General features: G+C 50.8%; 1 protein-coding gene across 1 annotated transcript in view; it reads right to left on the reverse strand.

Moving 5' to 3' along the window:
• LOXHD1 (lipoxygenase homology PLAT domains 1) overlaps positions 1–14,118 on the reverse strand; it is a 102,134-nt gene extending 88,016 nt beyond the window's left edge. Inside the window, exons 1-4 of the mRNA XM_059707222.1 lie at positions 13,958–14,118; positions 11,409–11,523; positions 5,047–5,127; positions 4,391–4,575 (exon numbers count right to left, since the gene is read on the reverse strand). Of these exons, the coding sequence (XP_059563205.1) occupies positions 4,391–4,575; positions 5,047–5,127; positions 11,409–11,523; positions 13,958–14,087 (511 nt within the window). The 5' untranslated portion in view covers positions 14,088–14,118. The remainder of the gene's footprint in view (positions 1–4,390; positions 4,576–5,046; positions 5,128–11,408; positions 11,524–13,957) is intronic.
• Between the last annotated feature and the right edge of the window lie 616 nt (positions 14,119–14,734).

A 14,734-nucleotide genomic window follows, 5' to 3' on the forward strand; every position in this document is an offset into this window, starting at 1 on the left:
ATCTCAGAGTCAGAGCAAGCCAGAAGCAGGAGAAGAGGATAAGGAAACATCAGAATAGCAACAAGAGCAACAACCACCATGATATTTACTGAGCACTTACTCTATGCCCACCGTGCACTAAGTCCTGTATATTTATTGCCCCAGCTAATCAGCTCAACCACTTTATGAGTGGAAATTAATGTTATCCTCATTTTACAGATGAAGAAACGGAGACAAAGAGCTTAAGGCATGCTTGCACAACTGGTAGAGTGGCAGATTCAGGATTTGACCACAGAGAATAAGGGTCCAGAGACTGAGCTCATAGGTGGGAGGTCGGCACTATGTAGAAGAATAGAAAGTAAAGGGGGGGAGGCATATCCATAGCATAAGGGAGGTCATCAAAAGCCAATCTCTCGCCCTGTAGAGGAGAGCTAGTCCTGGGCCCATCTTTGTCATTTGGTTGTGAAGGTAAACACTCTACTAATCCTGAAAAGACTCAAGAGGCCAACTAGTATGCCCAACTCTAAAGAGGAAGAAACTGAGGCAGGGAGAGGAACTGAGATCTGCCCCAGGTCTCATCACTATTGGGTGGGAAACCCAGAACGAGAACTTGGGGTGTATAGTCTCATGTGCTTTGTGACCCAGAGAGTTATATTTTTTAATTAATGGTTTAATTACCCCCTGGTATTATCCAGTAGAAGCTGGGAGCAAGTTGGGCCTGTTGGCTTATTTGGCAGGACCCTCATGATGGGAGTTGTTTGCATCAATCACTCAGAATGCTTTCAATTTGCCTTTGCTTTTGCACCATGCAGTCCTCTGGCAGGGCCGCAATTCACTGCAGGTAGCACAATTTGCACAGGCCCTTAACACATTAATCACAACCCCTGTCTTGTCCTGTCCTTTCTTCAAATGCACCTTAGGCACTTGTCCAACATGGTCTTGCTAAGACCGGGTGCACTTCTGGAGTTGTGTGATAATCACTGTATAGCACAGTGTTGGCTGCAGTGAAATTACAACCCAGTTACCTGATGAAATAACCATGCGTGGAAACAGTAACTGGGTTGGACAAATACAATCCCATTTCCCAGACTCCGGGCAGCTTTCAGCCCCAGCACTAGCTATACCATTTGGTATAGTTCTCTTTTCTCCGACAACTGGCCCCTCGGTCTCTTTGGAGCATAGTATGAAACAGGCTGAGTCATATTTATTATTAATCCACCAAAGAAAAATATTTCTTAGGGAAAAAAAAACTTATTCCTAAGGAGGCCTAGTGAGCAGGTCCCAGCTGGCAGGGGAGGGAATGGGACCCACCACAAACTGGGCCCTTAGGAGAGCAAGGGCCCTCTCTGCTGTTGGCAGAGCCTGGCTCTGAAACATTGACAAGCTGTTGTGCCTGGGCATTAACAGCCCCAGGGTGTGAACAGCCCCAGGCCAGCTGGAACTCAGCTCTCGGTTTCAGAGGCCTGTCTCATTGCCCAGAGCTTCCATGAGCAATGTGGTGTGGGCTCATAAGTAAGCCACGTGACCATCTCAATCTATTCAAGGTGAGTTGGAGGGTGGCACTGGGATGGGGACAATTACTTGGCCAAAAGGCAGGGAATGATATCATATCGGCACTGAGAAGTCCACGCAGAGTCTTCCAAAATAGGTCTAACCCACACTTTCCTACCATGTGACAGCCCCTAAACCTAGCCCTAACCTAACCCTAACCCTAACCTAACGCTAAACCTAACCCTAATGCTACCCTAACCTTAACCCTAACCCTAACTCTAACCCTACCTTAACCCTAACCCTAACTCTAAACCTACCCTAACCCTACACACAATCCTAATCTTAACCCTACACCTAATCCTAACCCTAACCCTAACCCTAATCGATAACACTAAACCAACCCTAACCTTAACCCTAACCCTAACCCTAATTCATAGCCCTAACCCTAACCTTAACCCTACTCTAACCCTAACCTAAACTCTAACCCTAACCCTAATCCTACCCTAAGCCTAACCCTAACCCTAGCCTAACCCTAAATCTAACCCTATCCCTAATCCTAACCCTAATGCTAATCCCTAAACTAACCCTAATCCCTAACCCTAACCCTGAAAAGTGGAGATAGTAATCAACCTTACCTCCTAGCGGTGCTCTGGATTTTAAATTAGATAGTAATTGCAAAATGTACACACGTGGGACACAGGCTACAGAAGTATTTTGTCCAAAGGACATGTAGCTAGTAAATGGAATTGTTGGGATTTGAACCTAGGACTCTATGACTTGCGATTTGGAGCTCTGAACCATGATGCCCTCTACCCTCTTTATGGGTGCCTGGTAGTAAGGCCATCTGTGCCCTCCACTGGACTATGAGCACCTGGAGGGCAAGAACCATGTCCTCACCTCAGACCCAACCCCTAAGAGCAGCTCAGGGAGCCATCACTGACGGCAGCTGTTAGTGATGATGGGTCAATTCAAGGCCTGGACAGGGGTTGCCATCAGTGTGTAAGTGCCAATGTAGCTACTCTCCTTTTCTGGGTTCTGGGTTGTCAAAAGGTGAACCATTCCACACAGGGTGGAAGAAATCCTGCTGAACAAAGTCGGGCATTCATGGTAATGGAGGGAATGCCAAGAGGTGATGGCAGGAAGGAAATTTCACTAAACGTCTGGAGCAATTTGATAGCCAAGACTGTGTCCCCAGGAATAACCAATGTGGTTATGCTAATGTGGTTATGCTGAAAAAGTGCCTACCAACCTTCCCCAGGCTCCATGAAGTGCCAGGACCCCTGATGCCCACACTAAGAGGGAGACAAGCACAGGGATGGCTGCCAACTCCCTGTGAGTGTGCACACATGTCTGAGATTCTTAGTCAGGAAGTGTGATGCCTGTACCAGTCCATTGAAATGTGGGGAGGAAGCCAGCCAGCCAAGACTGGGACACCCACTCCTGCTGACTCATTGGGGATAAGTCAGGAGAATCCAGGATTTTTTCTCCAGCAGCCTGAAGTCTTTGGCAAGAACTTAGGACTTGGGGTGCAGGCACCATATTCCTCTTTTCTTCTGGGTAAATAAGAGCCCTTTGATTGCAAAGTCAATATGGTATATTGCCACTGTTACAAAGAGTTACTGAAAATTTAGGATGCATTAAAAGAAGCAAGACATCAAGGAACCCTGAAGACAAAACAATCTTTAAAAAGAAGATGAAAGTTGAAGGTCTCACACATCTTAATTTTGAAACTTCCTATAAAGCTACAATAATCAAACAGCATGGGACTGGCATATGGGCAGACAGTTAGACCAATGGAACAAAACAGAGAGCCCGGAAACCAACCCTCATGTATGTATAGTCAAATGACTTTCAACAAGGGTGCCTCTATTTTCTAATTCTTCTGTATGATCAAATTTGGTTTTTATAATAAAAGATCAATAACATATCTTTTTTTAAGGAAAAAAAGAATAAATTTGCAAGTTGTTATGATAGGGATCAGGGGAGCAAGTCAAGTGTTCAAAGTCAGCTGGGAGATGGGAGATCAGAGGTAGACAGAGAAACTGAGAGCTGAAGCCCATTGGGACAGAGGCTATGTCTGTTTCTGCCCAGCTGGGTTGCAAGAGAGGGTGGAACTTGGAGACCAAGAGTAGAAGCTGGAAGGCAGAATCTAAGGGGTGTGTCAGCCTTCTGTTGTGACCACAGGAGTGTCACTTCTGGCTGCCACATGCCTTTCCCTCCGGTGGCCCATGACTCTATGTGACCAGGATGTTATGATGAATATACCCACATGTGCTAGTCCTTTTTGGAAAAGTATGTTCAATAATGGGGCGAGGTGAGGAGGTCAGAGCTTTAAGGAACAAAGATGAGATAAAATGGGACATGGACTACAGTGTGTGTTTTTACATGCTTTGTTCCCGAGTCCTGTTGAGCTAATATGACTGAATGTAAGGCCTTTGGCCAGACATGCACTTGAAATAAGCTGTTTCACTCATGAAAATCAGGAGCCGGGGGCAGCATGATGGAACGCTGGAAGCAGCCAGTTCTGATTCCCATCCACCATGCCCTGACTGTAACGCGCCTTCCTTGACATCAGAAGGGAGGTAATGGAATAGGAAAGCAGGGAATGCTGACCTTGAAGTCAGAGGGACTCTTGGTAAATACCCGTTAACAGGAGTTTTTGAAACACAGGATGTGTTCAGGGCTGCTCCCGTCCACCCCTCTTTCATGTCTCTAGGTCCTCTGACATTTCCCCACTTCCCATATAAGCTTGCTCTTGGGAAGGCCACAAGGAAGAGATGGGGCTTCACCCAGGCCCTAGACAACAGGAAGACCCTGGAGGGTGGCAAGGCGAGATGGGACTGCCCAGATGCAAGACAGAGGCCTGGGTGAGCCCAGCCCCAGCAGGGAGGGACGGTGGGAGAACCAGCCTGGCACTGACCTGTGGGTATGTCCATGGGGTTGAAGCTAGCCAACAGGTCACGGCACCACTGGCGGTCACCTTCCACCTTGCTCAGCCAGCTGTTGCAGTTGAAGTAGTAACGGAGGTGAGGCCGCTTTGTGTCGGTCAGAATCACACGGTCTAGGTACCAGCTGGAGTTCAAGCCTGTGTTGTCATGCTCAATCCTGGGCAGAAGCACACACCCACACAGTCATGGCAGCACAGCGATGACTCCCGTTTCACGCTGGACTACCCAATTGTTTACTCCAAGGAAAGGCTCAATCGTTGTTGGCGCTTTACCTCTGGAACCCGTTTCCTCATCTACCAAATGGGGATAACTTGCAAGATGCTTATTAATGATGTTAATAAGTCTAGACTGCCTCGGTCTGCCTCTAACCACTGTGCTGGTGTCTCTCAGAGCACATTTCCCAAGTTTGTGAAAAATTGCCTTAACTTGTCTTAACCCAGAGAATTGAATCTCTAATAGGAAAGTTTAGAAAACTGTGACTTGGGATAGAAGGAAAAGAATCAGGCCTTTTGTCTCCCCTCAAATGACACCAGGAGAGTAATAACACCCAGAAAGTGTCAATAGTGAAGTGAGTTCCTAATCTACCTGCCTCCATGTCATCCCAGCCTGGCTAGGGGCCGACTCTCACCTGATTTTGTAGATGAGGCCCACATTGTTGGTTCTCACCCGGAAGACATCGATGTTGGCTTTCTCAAAGGCAGATTTGCTCCTGCAATGAACATGCACATAGCTTAGATCAGGTGTGGCTCACAGGCCCGGGAGGAAAGCCGAGGGCTGGCATCCCCTTCCTCCTCCACCATCCCACTCCTGGATGTGCTACAAGCAACCGAGCCCATTCTGGGATCCCTTTCTGATGTGCTTTGGAGAGGCAGGGGCAAGGCCGGTGAGTATTCATTCCTTGCTTTCACACCCAGGTTCTCAGGATCCTTGTCATGTACCACTAAGGCAAGCACAGCGGGCAATATTAGCCCCATGTTACACTCAAGTAAACTGCTAGTTGATTGCAGAGTTGGGACCAGGACCTGGCTCTCCAAAGCCATGATCCAACGCCCTCCAGTTGCTCTGGGTTGGGACAGTGGGGGAGGAAGGAAGGCATGATGGATGCCATGGTACTCTCGGGTCTGCAGGCCTCCAAGCCTCTCCTTTCTTGCCTTGCCCTTGCTGGGTAGAGTTGCAATGGCAGCCCCAAGTGGATGCAGACCTTGGGTGTGAGTCCATGGTCCTGCCATTCCAACAAGAAAGGAAACACAACCCAAATCAGCAACCAGGGAAGTGGGGCGGTGAGAAAAGGCATATCTGGCATCCTGCAGATGGTGCGATCAGAAGCAGGTACACCTGAGATATTCCACAGTGAGGTGCCAGGTGAGTCCAGCCCGGGAGCATCCTAGATCCCATCAGCTTAGACACTGGAGGGCTGGAGCAGCCGCACCATGGAGTCCTCCAGGAGCGAAAGCCTGAATCGCACGTGGATACCTGCTCTGTCTTCTCTGTGGGCCAGGACCCCTGCCGTTCCAGCCCGGCCTGCTCGCAGCTCGTCCTGCCCCACGGTGATGCCTCTGTGGGGCTGAGAGCTGTAGACCTCCCACAGAGCTCCTAGCCAGGGATCTTGCATCAGCACAGCCCGTGGGAAAAGAAAGGCCCAGACACATATGCCTGTTTATTGCCATCAATATGTTTCCAAATGAAGAGCAATGTCAAGGGTCTTTTCCCCAAGGCAACAAGCCTCCAGCTCTTTCAGTAACAAAAGGCTTTTAAGGTCCTACAGACTCAGAAGCTGTGACTCTGAAAATAGACCCGCTTTGGCAAGCACTCTGCCCCGGGTGAAGTCTCCTTCTGGTGGTGTGCACAGCACGAGACCCAGGCCTGCAGCCCCCATAAAGCAGTGCAGAACTCATGAAACCAGGTGACCATGGACACTGAGGCCAACTGTCAGAGGTGCCTCTGGGCACAGAGGGGAGGGGGCAAGAGTGGCCGACCCTTCTCGGTTTCGCTGGAGAGCAAGGGCCCACTCCCAGGCCCGCTGAATATCCCTGTCAGGTTCTCACATCCAAGGGTAAATAACAGCGCACCTGTGCTTTGTTTCAGAGTCAAAGTGGTGGTTAAATGACTTGGAAAACACGTGAACATCAACCCTATGCATCAGAATAATGTGAATAGAAACAAAGAAACGAATAAGAGGCACTTTCTATTTCTACATATGAGATGCCCCCCCCCAAAAAAGGGGATTTTTAGAATAAATAGACAAGAGTCTTTACCTCAAATAAATACCCTACGAAACAGTCATCCTGGGGAGCAATAGGATGGAATATTATGCAGCCACTGAAAAGTCTGTTATAAAAGAAGATTTCATGAAACAGAGACAAGTTTATGATAGAGGCTTTAAAAAAGGAGGCAGGTTAAAATCCAATGTACAAACAGAACAACAATACACAGGACACCAATTTCATTTAAAAACAATGAAGACTGGGAGATTCCTACAGAAACATGTCTAGATGGAAAGACTATTATGAAGTGTTGGTTATTTATTTATTACTTATCCTGGTCTGTATATATTTTTTAGTTTTCTGAAGGGAGCATGTCTTGGGATTGCAATTATGAGGAAAGCACAGCCCCAGTCTCAGCAGCCCCCTCTTCCTGGCCCGCAGCTGCCTGTGGCGAAATCTTTGGAATGGGCACGAGGGGTACTGGCTTCCCGCGCTCAGAGTGCATGGATTTGGGAAACGGCCAAGGCCAATGTTTAGGGGAAGACAAGGCTGACTTGGAAAGGGAAAGAGGAGGTGTGGGTTTGGAAGGAAAGCAGCCAGCTTTCTGGGGTGCCTCCAACAAGCGTTCCGGAAGAGGGGCTCTCACAGCTGCACTCCATAAGGGGGGCTCCGCGCCTTCAGAAAGGCACCGTACACTGACCCCGGGGAGTGTGGATTCACATCCCAGCACGTTAAATGCTTGGCCATGGTGCTTTCTAATCACTCGGCAAACAAATTTTAGAAAACAAGATGGAAGAAGGGAGACCAGAGCAGAGAGATCGAGGATGGGCCTCTCGGGACCACGCTGCAGCCGTCCAGGGGGACCATGGGAACAAAGCAATGGTCCACGGTGTCTATGAGATGGAGACCAACATCATCTTGGCAAACAAGAGGAAGGCCTTCTGCATTGCTGACTCTCTCTCCTTCGAGGAGGGGGAGGAAAGGACTCGGGCAGGGCCACACAGACTCCCCTCTCTCAGGAAGGGGCCTGGATAATCCCTAATGAGGCCCAATCTCAACCCACCGGGGGTCAGATTCCAGGATCTTCACTTCTGGTGAGTCAGAATGCTAGTGCCTGTGGGTTTCAGAAAACCGATTAGGGTGGGGTGGGAACAGCAAAGGACAGGGTTCCCTGGTCAAAGGAAACAGGAAACAGACTTCGTCATGCCTTCTGCTGGAGACTGCGGCTTCTCTGTGGCTCCTGGTCGACCTGCAAATGAAGGCTAATGCAGAGCACACACCCCTGCCCAGGGCCCCCACCCAGGGGAGCCTTTACAGGCCCACAAGGCATTTTAGCCGCCAACCAGGCAGGGCCAGCGGGCTGAAATGCCAGGCATTCTCGGACACTCTCAAAGGGTGAATTCTCAACAGGAGAACCGTGTTCCAGAAGATACATGAGATCCCATCCTTTTGCCATACTCTGAACACGTGACCCAGTGTTGGGGTGGTCCTGGGTGATGGTGAAGGGAACCCCCAGGCCATGGCTGTTGGCTCTTAACCAGTGTGGGGGTCGGGGTGGAGGTGAGCTCATGGGGGAATCGAAATGAACATGTCACAGCCTTTGCCACCAACAGGCACCAAAGTTCTTCTTGCAATAGGAATTGTTTTGTGTTGAGGGGGGAAAATCTTGATAAGCCATTTGGGAGTTGGAAGGGGAAAAATCTTGGGGCCTCGGACAAGAAGCACAGAGAGAGCAGGAATTGAGGGGAGAGAGAGAAGGACATAGGAGAAGCGACCAAGAAAGACAGAGTGAGACACGTGGCTGGAGCTGTGGAGAAAGGGGTCAGGGAGGAATCCCAGGAAAGGTGGTGACTTACTTTCAAGACTAAGGGGCCTGCTATTCCGTTTTAAGATATTCACCTCGCTGCGGTGTGAACTCTCTCTGGTGTCCCCACTATCACTGAAATCTGAAATCTGGTACACTGCAAATTGCCGAGAGAGAGAGAGAGAGAGAGAGAGAGAGAGAGAGAGAGAGCCCGGTTCCAGCTGACACACGGCTTTGTTTGGGGATGGCACTGCGCAGTAAGGAGGGGACAGCCCAGATAGTGAGATGAGAGATTTGGGGACCGGTGGGTATTCTGAGCAGGCCGCAGGGACGGGTGGGGGTGAGGGTGGGCTGAGCTAACTGCATCTACGCCTCACGGAGCACGGTGACCCCGCAGCCTCTGCAGCTGGGTTGCATGGGGACCTGGACCTGGGATTCCCCGGAAAGCCATGCTCCCTCCTAGGCCCAAATGGAAAGGGTCCCGGTGAGGACTGTGTCTATACAATTCTCTTGGGAGACTGTCTCGGGTCCTGCAGCGGCCAGCCTCCGGTCTTCTCCTTCCCCGTGTACCTGCTCACCGGGGTCAGATTAATCTGTCTCGGACACAGAGTAAGTTGAACCTCCACTGATCAGCTTTCAAGCAAGACCTTTGCAGTCTGGTCCTCCCTGCCTTTCTGACCTGCCTCCTCTCTGCCCTCACATAGCCAGTAGGTTCCCTCCCAGCTCCCACAGGCCTGCGGTGCCCCTGAAGCCACTATACCTTTGCAAGGTAGTCCCCTTCTAAAGTACCTTCTCTCCATCCCTCTCTCATCTGAGTCCTTTCCGCCATGTGAGGCCCAGAGGGCGTATCCTCCCCTGTAAAGTCCCGCTCTAGCCCTGCTGATCCCACATCATTCACTGAGCTCTGACTATTTGCAAAGAACTGGGATAGACATGGGAGGCATCTCTCTCCACATCACGTCCCGCCTCTCCAGGGCACACAGCTGATAGTGTAAAACGTGCCCACAGCCCTGAAGCCTCCACTCCCCATGGGCCCAGCAGAGCCCTCGGGACCAGCCAGACTGGAGTCCTGGCCAGACCTGTGCTCCTGCTTCCCTCCCTGGAGCACGATGCAGACACGGAGGGACCCTGTCAGCAGACTGCGGGGTGATGGGGGTGGGGTGGGTTGTTGATTCCTATCGAGTCGTAGAGGCTGGTGCCTCCATGAGGTGTCACCAGAGCCTGGAGACTCCTGGCCCCGCCGGCTCATTCCTGCTCTAGACCCCTTTCCCAGGACGCAGGCTGCCCTTCCCCACTCAGATGCCCAGGGACCAAGCTTCACACCGGGTTATGGAAGGTGACCTGGGGGCCATTCCCGAGAGGATATTTTGACAAATGAAAAAGGTGAGGGGGGAGAGTCTGAGGATGCTGGATGCACGAAAGCAGGAAAGACAGTGAGGAGCCACCACAAAGGAAGAAAATGGTTCTTTTCATTTAAAAAGACAGGCTGGGAACTCTAAAACCAAGTCGGCCAAAATCCCCAAGGTCTAGTCGCTTCTCCCTAGAGGACTGGCCTCTGGGAGGTCACATGGCAAAGAGGATGGGCATTTCATGTCTTCTCTTTACCGTGCCCACGACACTGGAGGGAAAGGCTCCACAAGCGAGTCACTCTGCAGGGTAAGCAGTGCAAGGAGGCGGGTACCCTGTTCTGCAGAAACAAAGTAGATGTTATGCCAGCCTCGACGCTGCACCTTCACACCACAGCCCACATTCAGGGCAAGCATGTGACACGGGCCTCGTCAGTCTGCTAAGCCCAGACGCGGGGATGTCCTGGACTGTGGACCCAACCCCTCCACAGCTTCCCCTGCCACCCCTGGGGGTGCCAAGCCATTAACCCCAGAGGTCAAACCTGGAGCCCAGGAGGCCTCCCCCATTCCTGCTAGGGCCACCAGGCCGTGTGCTCAAGGAAAATGTCGACATCAAGACCTGGGCTGGAGGACCAGCTTTACCACCAACAAGCTCCATGACTTAGCGCTGCTCCCTGCTCCTCTCTAGGCCTCAGTTTCCCCATGAATGGTTGAGTTAGATTTGGTGGTTTTAAAATTCCTCTTGGCTGTGGAGCTCTTGGCGCAAATAGAATCTGACTCAGACTCTCAGTAAAACAACCATAAGCTGAGCTGCTCCGGCGGAAGGAAGGATGGGGTGGGCTCAGGACCAGATGGTCAGTCCCCTGTGCCATTCAGCACAGATTGAATGCCAGCTGCCCAGACCATCCGCAAGGCCCCTCGACATCTCTGGAATTCAGTGATTCTGCTAAGTGTTACTGCGTATGTCTGTATGTGCACGTGTGTGGTGGGGGAAAGGATTGAAGAGAAGAGAGAGCAGCCCCTGCTCCCAATGGGTTACAATAAAATGGGAGACACTGGCGTGAGTGCGCGCACGTGCACGCGCGCGCGCACACACACACACACACACACACACACACATACACATACAGAAGCACATCTGCACAAACACACACACGAGTAATGCAGGCAGGTTTAATATGCTGTGGGTCCCTGGGTGCATAGCATTGAAGCTCATGGCTCTCTCATATGCATGATCTTGTCTCCTCTTCCCAAAGGTCCTATGAGTTTTGTAAAAAGGGGATTATTAATTCCAGATGTTGTATGAGGAAGCCAAGTCTTCAGACGCACAAGATTTGGCCAAAGTTACATGGCAACTAAGTGGTAAAGCTGGCCCTAGACCCAGGCGACTTGACCCCAAGTGTTATTCTCCCGCATCAAGGAACAGCTCACATGGATTCATGGGAATTCTGAGATTCAAAATGGGCATATTCTGCACATAAAAATCAGGAGAGGAGCTGCGGAAGGTTGACAGGAAATCGCTGGGAGAGACCTGGCTGTGGTTAGCAGAGGCCCCTACCCCTTACTATGCCTGTGGACACACGTCTTCTCCCCCGGGTTCCAACCGGCCCAGGACCCAGGTTGAGTTGGTACTCACTTGCTGGTGAGATGGAGCTTGGGAGAGAGCCCATTCTCTCCGAAAATGGTGATGAAGACATTGGCGTCTGTCCCTGCACCACGAACATCCCCCGTGGCTGTGACCACCTCATACACTGGAGGAGGAAAGGAGAAGACAGATGGCAGGCTCAGAAAAACACCATAAATCTTATGTGGGCTTGGAGAAGCCACCGAGCCTGCCAGCCCTGCAGGGGATGCCCAGCCACAAAGGACTCTGGGAACTCCTGCTACAGCCTGCAACCTCCTGAGCCACAATCAGACCCACAGCAAGTCCTAGTGTGAGACCAAAACCTCCCGCTTAATGCCGCACACTCATTTGACAGGAAAGGCCGGGGGCAAGTCCAGGTCACACACTATACAGCGTCAGTACCAGAGTCCAGTGCAAGGCCTCCTGATGCCCAGCCTGTGCTCTTTCCAGCCCAGCACATGGATGCCTTCCTAGACACGACCTTCAGGGCCTATACCTAGCTCTCACCTTCCTCTTTGCCCTCTGTGCCGCCCTCACCTCCCATGACCTTCTGGGCATTGTCATTAACCTCAGGATACTACTCTGTACCAGAATGGCTACAATAAAAAAGGCTGACAATGCTAAGTATTGGCAAGAATGTGGAGCCATTGCACTCTCAGACATTACTAGTGAGAGTGTAAATTGTTACAAGCCCTGGTGTCCACCTGATGACCCACTAGTTCTACTTCTAATTATAATTCTAAGATAAATTAGTGCATGTGTCCATCAAAAGACATGTACAAGATCTGTAGCAACTTTGTTCATAATAGATAAAAACTGGAAATAACCCAAGAATCCATCAACAGTAGAAAGGTTAAATCAATGGTGATGCATTTATAAAATGTGATAGTACACAACAACCACAAAAAACACAAACTATATAACATGTCACAACATGGATGAATCTCTCAGATATAATATTGAGTGAAAGAGAAACTAGACACCAAAACAGTATACTGCACAATCCCATTTATATGAAGTTCAAGAACAGAAAACACTAATCTGTGGTGATAGAATCAGGAAAGCTGTTACCGCTGGGAAGGAGAGTGAAGGAGCTTTCTGGAGGTTGGCTGTGCTCTGTGTCCTGTTCTGAATGTTGGTTACACAAGCTGCACAGATGTAAAAATGTGTCACGTTGTACCTTTGTGAGTTTTGTGCTGAAATATATATTATTTCTCAATTTTAAAAATTTTAACCAAAACATTAACAATTTAGATAGCTGAAGAACTGTCTTGTGGAAGACAAATATATTGTGGAAAACACAAAATTCTGTTTGACCCCAGAGGGACGACCCCAACTTTTAAAGTCCCCTCATCCACACAAAGAACTGTCAGAGTCAGTTGCTCTTAGCACACGGCCTGGTAAGTGGGAGATGCTCAATAAGTAATTGCCTGGGTGGATGAATGAGAAAGCAATCAATGAAATGGATATGAACTATGAAACTAAATGGGCCAGTATTTAAATCCCAATTCTATTACTGGCTATGTGGTTTCAACCAAATTTCTTAGCCTCAACTTCCTCATCTCTAAAATAGGGATGATAATTTCTCCCTTAAAAAGTTATGTTAAGGATTAAATCAAAATAAAGTTTTCAATGGTCATTTTCCTTGACTCAGCATTTCCATTTCTGGGACCTTATCTTGCAGACACTCTTCCACAGTTGGGTGAAAGAAGTGCATTCCATAAGGAGTTGGACTTATCATCATCACAATCATCACCACCATCATCATCTCCATTGTTGTCAGCAGCAGCAGCAATCACCGCCTCATCATCACTGCATCAGCTCATTCACCACTTTCCAAGGAGGCTGCCTTGGGAGATTGTATCCCAACATGTCTCTGGGCAACCCCTGTCTGGTTGTAGGAGAGGAGAGGCCCGGGGCTGGAGGCTTGTGCAGGATGGCCTCTTGGGTCCCTTTGGGTCTCAGATTCTGCTGAGTCATTCTCTTCCCTTCATAGGCCCTGTCTCAGTCGGGCGATACACTGAGGTGCCTTCTCTGGTTTACCTGGCAAGAAGGTGGAGCATTTCAAAGCGGCTCCCATGCCCCCCAGGAGACTAAAAGGATAAGGCCCTGGGCCCGGAGCACTGCCTTCTCCACCTGGACCATAGCTTCTCTCCAGAAAAGCCAGAGACCCCGTCTCCTGAGGCCACAGTGACAGAGTCCCCAGTCCCCACTGGGCATGTGACGAGAGGTCAGGCCTCCTCCCCACCACATCCCTTCACAGCCTGGTCAGGTCAGGCCCTGCCTGAAGCAGCCCACACCGTGGAGACCAGGCTGGAACGTGGCTCTGGGGATGTGTACAACCTGAAGAGTTGGGCGCTGTGGCTCCAGTGCATTCTGTGCCACTAAGGCCGTGACCAAGGGCAGGTCGCCTTGCCTCTCGAGCAGTGGGGGTCTCGTGTATCACCTACTCCATCTACACCAAGGGTTGCAGCACAGGTGCAACCTCTCATTCCTCCCTCAAAGCACCGGCCCAAGCTCCCAGGCACCGCGCTGCCCACCCACCCTTGGCCTGCCCTCACCTCGGGCCTTGTAGTACTCATGCTCCAGCTCATCCTCGTTGTCCTCCGAGTCGTAGTTCAGCAGCTCCTCCTCGTACAGTGCGATGAAGTCAATGTCTTTCTTCCTCCTCTTTTTCTTCTGGGGCATCATTTTGCCAGCTGCCCTTTCCTGGCACTTGCTGGCTCACTGCACCCACCTCCCTGCACCTCCTTGGACCCTCAACCCTCTCTCCCTATGCGCCTGTGCCCACGTCTGGTGGGGCCAGAGCCCACACTCGGTGTACCCTGTGCCCACCGTGCTGCTCCCGTTCCCCTCACTTCTTTGGCCTCTGAGCCCTTCCTATCCCTGGCCCCTCTCTCTGTCACCCTCTGGCTGGCCACCTCCTCCTGCTCCTGCCCTGGGGTTTCTCCTTGGGCCTTATCATTTATTCATGGGGACTGAAAGCAGGCCATCCTCCTTCCTCCCAGCCCCTCCCATCAGCCCCCACTCTCCCCTTCATGGAGAATCAGGTGAAATCGAACCCTTAGCATCAGCTTCCCACCTGGCCTCCCAGCAAGGGGGCCCGGGGACTCTTCCAGAATCCACACCCCCAAAAGGCAAGTGGTGGCCTCCCCCCCCCCCCCCCCGTGGAGTTCCCCCTGGCCTCCCAGGTCTCAAAGGCCATGAATGACGTCCTCAGACCTGAGACCTTCCTGAGGAGGGCAGGGCCCCAGATCAGCCAAGCTGCCAGGACTCAGAGGTATCCATGTCTCTCCATTATTCATGACCTCTGATCATTTTACGGAGCAGGCGAGGTT

Source organism: Myotis daubentonii, chromosome 8 (assembly GCF_963259705.1).
Source record: "Myotis daubentonii chromosome 8, mMyoDau2.1, whole genome shotgun sequence".
In the NCBI taxonomy this organism is placed as follows: Eukaryota; Metazoa; Chordata; class Mammalia; order Chiroptera; family Vespertilionidae; genus Myotis; species Myotis daubentonii.